This window comes from Lissotriton helveticus, chromosome 6 (assembly GCF_964261635.1).
Source record: "Lissotriton helveticus chromosome 6, aLisHel1.1, whole genome shotgun sequence".
Lineage (NCBI taxonomy): Eukaryota > Metazoa > Chordata > Amphibia > Caudata > Salamandridae > Lissotriton > Lissotriton helveticus.
Genome location: NC_136067.1, coordinates 1376950820 through 1376963077, shown reverse-complemented (window position 1 = coordinate 1376963077; position 12258 = coordinate 1376950820). Strand labels below are relative to the sequence as shown.

At 48.3% G+C, this 12258-nt stretch overlaps 1 protein-coding gene across 2 annotated transcripts in view; it reads right to left on the bottom strand.

Moving 5' to 3' along the window:
- The window catches only part of REV3L (REV3 like, DNA directed polymerase zeta catalytic subunit), a 954247-nt gene extending 946549 nt beyond the window's left edge, over nt 1–7698 (bottom strand). Inside the window, exon 1 of one of the 2 annotated variants that reach the window (XM_078649145.1) lies at nt 7286–7698. In XM_078649145.1, coding sequence (XP_078505271.1) covers nt 7286–7472 — 187 coding nt within the window. In that variant the 5' untranslated portion in view covers nt 7473–7698. The remainder of the gene's footprint in view (nt 1–7285) is intronic. The other variant, XM_078649144.1, reaches the window with a different exon arrangement.
- Nucleotides 7699–12258: the final 4560 nt, after the last annotated feature.

Sequence of the window (12258 nt, the reverse complement as noted above, 5' to 3'; positions counted from 1 at the left end):
GGAAGGCACGTAATCTGCCAAAACCGAGCAGAGTCAAAAATTGCAATTAATAAGAGACCAAAACGAGTCCTGAAACTCCAATATTAAGCGCGAGTGAAAGTGCCGAAATGACAAGCAGCGTGGAGCGCTGTAGCTGGTGTGGGAAGGACACAAAGGGAGGGGTGAATCAGGGTTTTTAAAAGCAGTTTAAAAAGCAACCACCCGGCTCAAGCCTCAGGGGTCGAGTTTCAGCAATCTACTGAGACAGAGTCCTTCTTCAGTTTTTATAGGCGCCCGAGTGACAGGAGGGAAAGCCCACTCCAAGATGTCCGCCACTGAGCTTTTCTCTCGGTCCCTCGGTAATGACGGCCCTAAGTCGGCAGGAGGGTGAGGGGAAGGCACGTAATCTGCCAAAACCGAGCAGAGTCAAAAATTGCAATTAATAAGAGACCAAAACGAGTCCTGAAACTCCAATATTAAGCGCGAGTGAAAGCGCCGAAATGACAAGCAGCGTGGAGCGCTGTAGCTGGTGTGGGAAGGACACAAAGGGAGGGGTGAATCAGGGTGTGTTCCACGTACCTTCACTGTTGCCATTAGATTGTTATAGAGCGGGTGAACCCATCTACAATATTTCATACCAAACCCAAGCCTTTCCAGGATCTGGAAGAGATACTACCAGCGGATAGAATTGAAGACTTTCTCTGCGTCCCATGCAAAGAGGGCTGCAGGCCTCTGTGAGTCACATATATAGTCTAGCCAGCTGTAAAGCCATCTGAGGTATTGCGAAGTTGAGCTGCCTGGAATAAAGCCTGTGTGGTCCCTGTGCATCTTTACGAGGATCTTGACCTCTGTGATGACGCACAATGGTTTGGGGTGGGGAGGTTCTCCTTGTTTAGGTATCACCATGGTTGCCCTACAGGAGTTCACTTTTCTGCCTCGCTTCCTCCAACATCTGGTATGGCCGGCCCACTACAGAGAGGGTGCGCTTGCAGAACTCTACTGGGTTGCCGTTTGGTCCTGGTGTTTTACCAGATTGCATGCGACACACAGCTACATCCAATTTCGTGACGGAGAAATCCTGCTCCAGGTTAGCCTGGTCTTCTGTGCACAGGGGAAGTTCCGCCAGGAAGGCCTCAACATACTCTCTGGATGCTAAGCACTACTCACTGCATAAAGGTTGGTAGTATTGGGCAAAGCACTGCACCATCTCGCCATCTGTGGAGAGACAAGCACCGTCTGGAGTTTCTACTCCCCCCCCCCCCCCAGCTTGCCACCTCAGTCCCCCACCCACCCATCTGCTTGCCACCTCAGTTCTACTAAGCCACGCTAAAAGGTTACGAGTGTTGTCTCCTACTTCATATAATTTACGTTGGGTCGATAAGCAGTGTTGTTTTGCCAAATCGTGACAGAGGAAGTGATATTCCCCACGGCGAGCCTCTAAACGGAACAACATTAGCTGGGCTCCTATGAACACGTATGCCTCTTCGGCGTCTCCCGCTCGAGTGCAGCCATGCATTCCTCCCCGCAACATTTTTTCAGGGATATAATATTTTGGGCCCATTACTGTTTTATATGCCTCCCCGATCACCCCAGATGAGTCCACTGTACCCACATTTTCTTCAAGTGTATGGAAGAGTGCCTATGAAGCTCCAACACAACCTTGCCATCTTGGAAATCCCAACCTTTTAACCTCCTATTACTCTCATTTCTCAGAGGAGCCGCACCCAGAGTAACATTGAGAGTTGCATGATCTGAAATGCCCCTAGGTAAGTATTTTCCTAGGACAGTAGCTGGGCATTTTAACAGTTTATACGGGAAAACTAAAATCTGAGCCCCAGAGAAGTAGTAATCTCTGGCTGGTGGGTTCGCTCTCCACGTGTATAGGAGTATCAAAGCCAACATGAAGCGTGACAGAGGGGAGGGATGGAATGTCTGAAACCTCCCAGAGGGACCCATCAATGGCGGGATAACTGAACGCACTGAAGCCCCACCCCACTATATTCACACCAGCTGGCGCTTCCAGTGGTATTATGCCCAACGTTTCAAGCACAGGTTGGTGAAGGCGGGGCATAGACACTGAGTATCAGCTACGACTTAGTAACCCTGGAGCACAACACTCCCACAAATTTACCCCTGGATCTTGCCAGGCCCTCTCCACGCAAGATGGGGGGTCCTTTTTTGCCACGATTGTGACCCCTCATGATCCCCTATCATAATCTGTGTGCACTAGTGTGGTATATAGGCCCTAGTCAGGAATGGGCAATGGGGTCCAGTCAGGTGTGTCTCCTGGAGGTGCACGTTGTCTGGTCAGTGCCTACAAACATACAGTGAGACTTCTCTCTTGATCCTATGTAATAGACCACTGACGTTTCAGTGTAATAGGGTCAGCCAGTCTGGGTCACTCTGTAAGGACTGTGTCAGGATGTGTCCTGGGATAAGGGGCCCCCTTGTCCAGAAGGAGGAGACTTGCCCGACCAAGGCCCGGTTCCTCCTAGCCATGCAGGTAGCAGACACCCCGACCATCTCCTACCCGAGGTAGTACTGCCAACTCAGGAGTCTCTAGGACCATGTACCCCTCCCTTCCATGTGGCAAAATTAGTACAGTCATGGTGGTGTTAACAGTACAAAACAATAAAAATCCCCAACTGTAGCAACATGAACAATACCCATTGTATACCCCCCCCCACACACACACACTTCTGAAATGAAAGTATTGGTCGCCCTGAAACATAACACTCCCCAACATACTAAAGGAAGGGTGGGCCTATTGACCACCGGGCCCTCCTCTCATTGATCTATGTCTCTGTGTGGCATCCCATGTTACATTACAGCAGGAGCACTTCCCTTTGAGTCGCCTCTGTAGTAAGGCTACAGTTTCGAACTCTGTCTCTTTTACCCGCCGACGAGCTTCTTGTTTAGCAGATCTGCACCCAGGGGCCCATCGCATAATCAGGTCTTGGAATCCCCCTCGACCCTTGGTTATCTTGTGTGTCACGCCCACAGACTCTGGATAGTCCCTTTCCAATGGAGGAGGACTCGCACCTCCCTGGCCTGTGGGACAGTGAAAAAGCCCGGATGAGTTTCCCTCTACTCCATGTTCGAGGTGTTAACAATATACTTCAGGGATATGCATCATTATCTCAGCGATCCCTTGGTTTATTGTTGGGGCGGGGGGCAGGGTTTCTTCCACCCATCTCCACACCGCCTCTGGGTTGGTGAAGAACAATGTTCTCATGAGCATACATTTAATCTGCATTGCTCAGTGTCTGGCCGTCACCACTCTAAAGGTTCGTCACTGTTGTTGCACTCTGAGCGTATAATCAGGGAAGATCATCACCTTAGTGGAGTCTAGCAATACTGTCTGCAAGGCCCGAGCTGTCACCAGGATGGTATCTCTGTGAGACTAATTAAGAAGTCTGGGAGTCCCCGGCCTCGGAGGGGTGCCCCTTGTGGAGCCTTAACATGGGGCAAGTGACCTATGTACCCGCTCAATAATAAAGCAGGAGAACAGTTTGTCACCCGGGACCCAGGAGTGAAGACATTTCCAGATGGGTACCTTCCAGGCCCTCAGGCACCCCTACCAAGTGGACGTTATTTTGATGTGATCTGCCCTACGCCTCTTTGGCTTGTTGTTCTAGTTGAAGGTCTATGTTGCAGAGTTTTAAAATGGCAGCTTTCAAGACTGAGTTTGTCCTCCAGCGAAGAGGCTCTGGCCTCAACTTCAGTCATCCATTTGTCACCTTGTGCAAGTCAGGCGAATGAGTGATACTTTTGACCCCACCCCGTCACTACTGCTTTCCATGGCTTCGTGGGAGTCTTTTATGGTCTGGAGTATTGCCGCTGTAGATGGCTCATTCTTGTGTTGGGGAGTGTCGCCTCCCACTGCACCCAATGAAGACGCCCCATCGGCCAATACAAGTCTTGACGGTTCAGTCTACTAATGTATGGTCCATCCATCAGCTAGAATTAAACCCTTATTACAAGCAACCCACCTCTGCAGAAGCCTGCAAAGGCATGAAACAAGGCAACTGCAGGATTTTGTATTCAAGCCAGAATTAAATGCTTTGATATTGTGTTCAAGTTTTTATATGGTGGGTCACTAGACCTTAAGATTTGGCTTTCAATCTTGTAGTGACTTACGTGGACTCCCAATGGGCACAGGGTCAAGACTGATTTGCATATGGCTGGGTCCAAACTGGAATGGCATGGTGAGCAAAACAATGATGAATGTGTGCCCAGATCTCTGTACTGGGGTGAATGAATGACATTGTTCTGCATTCTGTCCATCAATTGTTCTTTTTGCATTCGTCCCCCTGAGCGGGACCCATATGCCCAGGCGTGGTGGGTCCCCTGCTCTCCATGCCACTGGAGTCCAGCTATCCTGGCTGAAGGCCCGATACCGGTCCTAGGATGCTTGTTTCCAGTCCAGGGATGACCGGGCCTGACAGTTCGGGCTGGACTGTTCCCATTGGGCACAGGGTCAAGACTGAATTGCATATTGCTGGGTCCAAACTGGAATGGCATGGAGAGCAAAATAACGATGGATTTAGGCCCAGATCTCTGTATTGGGGTGAATGTATGACATTGTTCTGCATTCTGTCCATCAATTGTTCTTTTTGCATACAAAAGTCTTTCCTTGCAGGCTAGCCTACACTGAATGAGGAGTTCACATGTTATTTTCAGTACACACTAAATTACGGCACGGAGTAAAACAAATCTTAAAGGATAGAAGCCAAAACAAATTAAAAATAAGATAACATACAACTTAAAGACCTCATTTACATCCAAGGCATCTTGGGCCACCTATAATTTATGAGTAGTGCACACAGCACTGTACAAAACGAACCCATAATGTCTCAAAGCAGTGAACTCAAATGGCAGAGGCACAAATTGTGCAAATAACATGGCGTTCAAGAACCCCGCTCAAAACACTGTTAGAGGCAAACCCATTCGCCTACCTTGGAAACAGGAAATAAAATAAAACTATTCTCCAAAAGCATGAAACGAGAACAAAACTCATTCAGACCTCCATTCCAAAAACTAAGCACCACTTTGAAGGTTAAGTAACCACGACAGGGTAGCGTGAAGATTTTCTCTTTTAGTGGTATATAAAAAACATTAGTTAATCTCCAGTATTTCCATCAGGGTCACCAATCCTATTCGAGTTTCCCTTCATAACCAAATCTGCACATTTGTCTTGGCTGGGACACTTGTGATGTCACATACTGCAGCATGAACGAAATTCATATTTCCTCTATCTACAAGAATGAGACATGATGAGCCAGCACCAGGCTAAATTTAATCCACTGTGTTCTGCCTAGTTATAAATAACGCTTGCATGGAGATTTGCGGTGTAGCCCCCTCCGAAATAGAATAGGTGTCACACTCTGTAAGACATGTTTTGCAACTATGAAATAAAGAGCATCTGCGCAGTCCAGACATCTTCCAACAAGAAGACTATTAGCATTCAAGACATACACAAAGACAACGTGCTGAAATTTTGATTTCACGGTGTTCCAGTTTATAGTCACACAATTCAAATTTTAAAAATAAAGCCAGTTCACCGTGCCTTGCGAGTCAGTGACTGGTTGCTATTTATAAAATGAAAAGAGGTAAAGCACGCATCCCGTGGGCACAGTTCACCGTCCATGTTTAGATACACACAGCATACATGTGTAAGATATCACAAATGAAACAAAATAGGTATTGGTAGTACTATGATCGTCTAATGTCAAAGGGGGTCTCCTTATGTTATAGTGCAACATAAAGACTGTGCATAAATGTCACCGAGAATCCAAATGTAGAATTCTCTGGCTATAATACACAAGACTTATTAAATGTTTTCTGTATTAAACGTCCAGACGGGCTTTCGCTCCCAGATTGTACACTAGATAAAAGCCGTAATTTCCGAAAATGCTATTCCGATAATTAATTGAAAATAATTCATAGATTGTGCACCACTGCCAAATATGTTTTTAATGGAGCTGGGCAATAACACTTGCTAGCCATAAAATCTAAAGGAAAGTGCGCACGATTTAAACGCTGCGAGTTCTTCTAGAATCTGTTAGCACACGGTTCAAATTGTGCAAATGGATCCCCTTTGTGTGCTAACAACTCTCCGCCAGGCGCATCGAACATGGTCACCTGGATGAACAAGGAGGGGTTTAACGTAGGGAGACAATCGGGAGGTAATATACCAGTTAAAAGCAGCACCCCTAAATGGCTGTTTTCCAAACTGGAATTAGAGTGTCCAGATAAACTGGGTTGGTGGTGGTGGTGGTGGTATCAGGTACTACTATCTCGATGGAGGGGGTTTTGTGGCGCAACAATGCCAGGGCACACAAAAGGCTCGTGCAACACATTTGTAATAATTTGTGATGAAGATTAATGTGAATTAGATTACGATAACAAAGGAGAGGCATGTTAAACCCTTCGAATGGCAGACATATGTAATGGCTCACCACAGTTTGGCTATCAGGAAGAAGAAACGTGACTATCACGCGCCTGCAGTAGGAATGTAAATATACGTGCTTAGCCGTAGCACAAAGGCTTGGTGCCTACACCGTGTACCCGGATTGCAGGAGATCTGTACAGTACAATGTGTGCGGCGCGTCGCTGAGGATGTCAGACATGTCCTGAGATGAACCTGTGCGCGGCGGGCACGAGAGTCTGGGCTCTGCAGAGCACCCGCTGCCGAGCCCGGAGGGGAGCAGAGTAGGATAGAGGGCATGGCTGAGAGGTGTGCGAGAGGCGGGGGAGGAGCAGAGCCAACAGCGCAGGCTGGGTCAGAGAGGGGCCGCCGGGGGGCAGGCTGCAGTGCAAGGGACGGGCAGCTCCTAAAGGACACTCAGCGGCCCCTTGTGGCCGAATGCCAACATGCCTGGGCACCAGCACAGGGGAGACAGTGCAAGCCTGGAGCAACAGAGCCCCTGCAACCACCTCACAGGAGCCCACGATGCATACACTGCTCACCCACCCCAGACCAGAGGGCATCCCCACACACCAAGGTCCCATGAGGCTGCGCTGCAAATCTCTCCAATCCAGATGGATAGAGGAAAGAGGCAGAGGATCCCTCCCCTCTTTGGCTAGCAGTCATGCACCGTTACAAGAGAGGTGTGGGCAATACCCCAGGAGTGTCACCTTAAATAACAAGCGCATAGTTTCTGCAAGGGCCACGTGACACAATGCACAGGGTTCAAAATACAAACAGCTGGCTGTATGTCTCCTCCCCGTACATGGGCATGCACAACAAATTGGGGGTGGACAGGGACCCCCTCCCTCCTTAGATCCTTCATTTGAACCTTACCTGCAGGGGTGGCCCCAAAGATTCGCACCACTGGCACCCTCCTGCCCGTCGACTCCTCGGAGCCCCGCGCCCGGCACACATCCAAGCCAGTCAGGGGCGCCGCCAGGTAGTAATCCGCAGTCACGATCCGCACCGAGAACATGGCTCCCCCGCCGCCACCGGCGGTGCTCCCCACTGGCACTGACATACCTCGCCCGGGGCAGCGGCGCTCGACGGCTCCGCCTCCTGCCCGGGCTGATGCCGCTGTCTGCGGGTCACCGCCGCCCGCGCCCGACAGACAGGGGCGGCCGCCTTGCTCCTCTGCGGCTCCACCCCCCCTCCCTTCCTTGCGCTGCTGCGGGGGTCGGTCAGGATGGATGGCTCTCTCTCCCCCTGGGACTTAGGCTGGGCGGGGCGAAGCAGTCTCTCCTCCCCCAGCCCGCCCCTAGCAGTCAGGGAGCAGGGAACCCTCACCCACCAACATAGAGGACGGACTACGCTGTCAACAACGAGTGTTTACCCAAAGTCGACCACGACGTCAGAGAGTTGGCCATGCACAAACGACGTTTCCTATTCTAACAGTATGCACAAGAAACAGAAGAACATTTATACAAGCGACTGAACTATGCTATAGTATATGTTATTGTGAAAAGTGTTGAAATCTGGGACATAGTATTTTTCATAAATTTCATAAATAAAATAATAATTTTTATTTTTGCCAACCCCCAACTACGGCGACCTGCTTAAAGCTTCAATAGCGTGCATCGATTTTCATGTTTTATCACCATTTCCATAGCAATGGCCTCTACAACTTCCACAGACTGAGAAATATAAAGGTTGAAGGTAGTCAGAAGCATCACGACATTATTAATGTTTTCTTTCTACGTTAGTCCTCCGTCAGTGTTTGTGGCGCGTATACTCTCGATGCTACGACCGATGCTGCAGTTGTTGCCATGATAGTGATGTCAGAAGCGCATTTACGCGAGAGAGGCGGGGCTTCGAAGCAGAATGACTGCCCAGAAACACTAAGTAGATACCAAAGAAGGTATAGTATCGCATTTTATATGATCCGTAATGTGCCATGAGAGTGGCGCGTTAATATAATTTAAAATGCAGTTTCTTCGCTGGATCTCACTAGAAACCCCCGAAATACTACAAAGCAATCATTTTCTATCATATCCTTTTATTAAATGCAGTTTAATTTTCTAAATAGTTTTCTTTACATTGTAGAGATGCACGGTTTAATTTCGACTTTACATGTAAGGACAGTTCAATTTAATGATGATTCATTTTAAAAACTAACAGCATTTTATCATTCTGTCTGAGAATGCTTCTCAAAGCATTCCTCTCTAGCATGTTATAAGATGGCGTCTCCTATGTCACACGCTTCAAGGCAAAGCGAAAAGTAAACGTATACACCACTTGTTTCTATACCCATGACTGTCTACAAATACGTTGGAACCCTCCCTTGAGTTCTGTCTAGCCACCCTCCAGACAGATTAAAGGTTGAGAGTTCTGGAGTGGCTGCACTACTTTCTGCGGCTGGATTTTCATCTTAAGTCGCGTTTGCGGGCTAGTTCATTAATCAGCTGGGATCTGGTCTGTGTGCGCAAGTCTCGAAAACCGTGGTCTTCTTTTTACATTAAGTGTTCTGATCACTTATTACGGTTATTATCCAGAAGTCTCACCTCCTCGTCACATTCATTACTTTTGACAGTGGGACCACTCATCACATAAGAAAGAAACAGAAAGTAAGATAGAGCCTTCCCAGGGTGTATAACACTTACTATATGTCACTATGTCACTGCAGTAAGACAGACACCCTACACTTAAAATGTGACATAGCTCTGAAAAACAAGGATGTGGCTGTAGTGATGGGGTTCACCCCTAAAGATGAGGCGGAGGAAGGTTACAGGGGGAAAACTACTTTTATTAATATCGGGGAAAAGGAGCGCCGGGAGCCGTTGCCGTACTGTTCGCGGGCTTTGCGCTGTCCTCAAGATGGCGGCTGCGCTCTTCGTCATCACGTGACGCTGAACAACTAGAGCGCCACACTACATATCTCCCTCCTTTAATGAACCAACAAAGTGTGAAACATTTAGCATGAAGTTCCAAAGTCTCACTGCTCAACCCGCATTGACTTCTCCCATCTCATAGTCTCTATATGTTGCTGGTCTTACCACAGTTCTCCCAGAGCATGTACATCTCACCGGGGCGGCTGGGATTTCCTCGGCTTCTTCTTGAAGGATTCTGGATCCTCGTCTTCCACCACTCATGTGGCGCTCCTCTGTGAAGTATTCCTTTGGTTCTCCTGATGTTCCCCTGTGCTTTGATCGTCCCTTCTTCGTACTGGCTCTCCACTCCTATTCTCTTCATTGTTCACTGTTTCTTCCCGCACTGGGACTATCTCCGCAAAGGGTTCACTCTGATGATCACTTTCCTCCTTGGTCCACCGCAGAATCTTGTTACACTTGGACATGCTGTCCTGTGACCAAACCTTTCCATCACTCAGTAGCGCCACTCTGCTGTAAACCTCCTGTACTTGTAAAGGTGCACTGAATTTGCTATCATCCTTCCTTCTCAACTGGGCCAGCTTAATTCGAACCCACTCTCCTTTCTCCAACATCGTCTCTTTGGCATTTCGCCTTTTATTGAAATGCTCCATATAAACTCTCTGTTCTCTTTCCAGGTTGTGGTGGACCACTGCCGGGGACCACTTGTTTGTGATTGTGTGTTCCTTCCATACCACATTGTCCTTGGTGAGAGGATCCCGACCTCTCAGAATTTTGAAGGGACTGTATCCTGTATTAGAAGATATCCTATAGGCCCACAATGTGCTTTTCAGTCCTTTCTCCCAATTCTTCCCGGCCCCTATCGCCGCTTGCACAGAACCCATAATGACTCTTTTGAACCGTTCGGCTAAGCCGTTTCCAGCAGGATGTTACACCGACGTGTGCTTGATCTTGATCCCGTTCCGACTCATAAAGTTGTTCCACTTTTCTGACGTAAATTGGGGCCCATTGTCACTTAGTATAGAGCGAGGAATTCCTTCCTCTAAGAACGTTGCTGTGAGGAACTCCAATACTTTATCCGTGTCCATTTCTTCTTTTATGTCTATCTCCGGCCATTTGGAGTACCTGTCCATTAGCACTGCTACATATTTTGGAATTCCTTGGGCATCCAGAACCGGACCCAGAATGTCTATTGATAGCTCTTCCCAAGGGTTGTTGGGATTGTCGTACTTACCCACGGAGGGCCGCAACAAGCTTTGTGATTTATCCGCATTTTGGCACTGCATGCATTCTCTGACTTGCCTCTATCTGGGCATCCATCGCTGGCCACCAGTACTTTTGTTTGGTTCGGAGTTTGGCTTTCACAATGCCTAGGTGCCCCTCGTGTAGGATGACTAGTAGATGCGGAACCAGGGACACGGGAGGAACTACCTTGCCTCCTCTTAACAAGAAGGTACCTTGATCTCCGACTGACAGCTCCTCACGTACTTCGAAGAACTTCCTGTGCTCTGCCTTTAAGTGTCTTTTTTTCAGCCATCCCTGCAACACAAACTTTTTCACCGTCACCAGGTCGGCATCCTTCTCATAGGCTTCTTTTCATTCCTGCGCACTTATCCCACCTTCTCATGGTCTTCTAGGAAAACCACACTGATGTTCTCTTCCTCCGTGAGTGACTGTGCTTCCTCCATGGCTGAAACCCTGCTTAAGTAATCAGCTACTTTATTTTGTGTTCCTGGAATGTACTCAACATCATACCTGTAATCCAACAGTTTCAAAGTCAGAACGTCAATATGAAGTAACACCCCTACCTACTACACTTGCTGAAATACGCACCACGTTAACTGAACACCAATCGTTAGCCGAGGACGAGGTCAAGTACCTGAGCAAACGACATATAGCCAGAGCATATGGAGAGGGTGGGTGACCTGAACGATTATTAGCGTCCAAAATTTGTGCAGGCCGCGCAACCAATACCGTAACGCAGATTAGAGGGGATGACGATCAATTATACACAGATCCCACAAGTATTTTGAGATGCTTTGTCCAAAACTATGGTGACTTGTATCGATCACGACCGGTAGCCACACAGCAGGAAACGCTCCAATATCTAGAAGACGTTGCCATTGCCTGGCTATCCGATGCCCAGAGGCAATATCTATCCCTGCCAATCACTGTAGAGGAGGTGACGGAGGTGATCCAATCGCTACCGAATGGCAAGGCTCCTGGCCCCGATGGCTTCACCTGTGAATTTTATAAAACATACAAGGACCTGCTAGCACCTCGACTTGTTGCCATGTTTGGGGCTGCGCATGATGCTCAGATACTGCCATCCACACTGCGGGAGGCGCTAATCGTGGCGCTTCTTAAACCGGACAAAGACACGGATAGTTGTAACTCATATCGTCCGCTCTCTCTGCCTAATGTGGACTAAAAAATACTCGCAAAAATACTCGCCTTGCGACTGCAACCACTCATGATGAACTTGGTCCTTCCAGACCAGTCGGGTTTTATACCCTCTCGCAATACAGCGCACAACACAAGAACCCTCTTTGCGGTCTCGCACTATCTGACTCCAACTACGAAAGCTGTAGCAGTTATGCTGGACGCCGCTAAGGCGTTTGATTCTATTGAATGGTCCTATTTAATTACAATACTGCATAGGATGAGCTTTCCCCTGGTATACATTCAATGGATCCAACTGTTATACACGAAACCCACTGCCAGAGTCAGGATCAATGGCTATGTCTCTGAGAATTTCAATATCGGAAGAGGGACCAGACAGGGCTGCCCATGTCCCCCCTTCTATTTGCCCTCGCCCTAGAACCCCTGGCCTGCATTGTGAGGCAGAAGAGTCATCATCTAGCACTACAGTTCCCAAGCAGACCCCTGCATATATCCCTCTATGCGGACGATCTGCTACTGTATGTTCGCGAATCAGCACGCAACCTAGACCCTCTCTTACGCACGTACGTTAAATTTGGT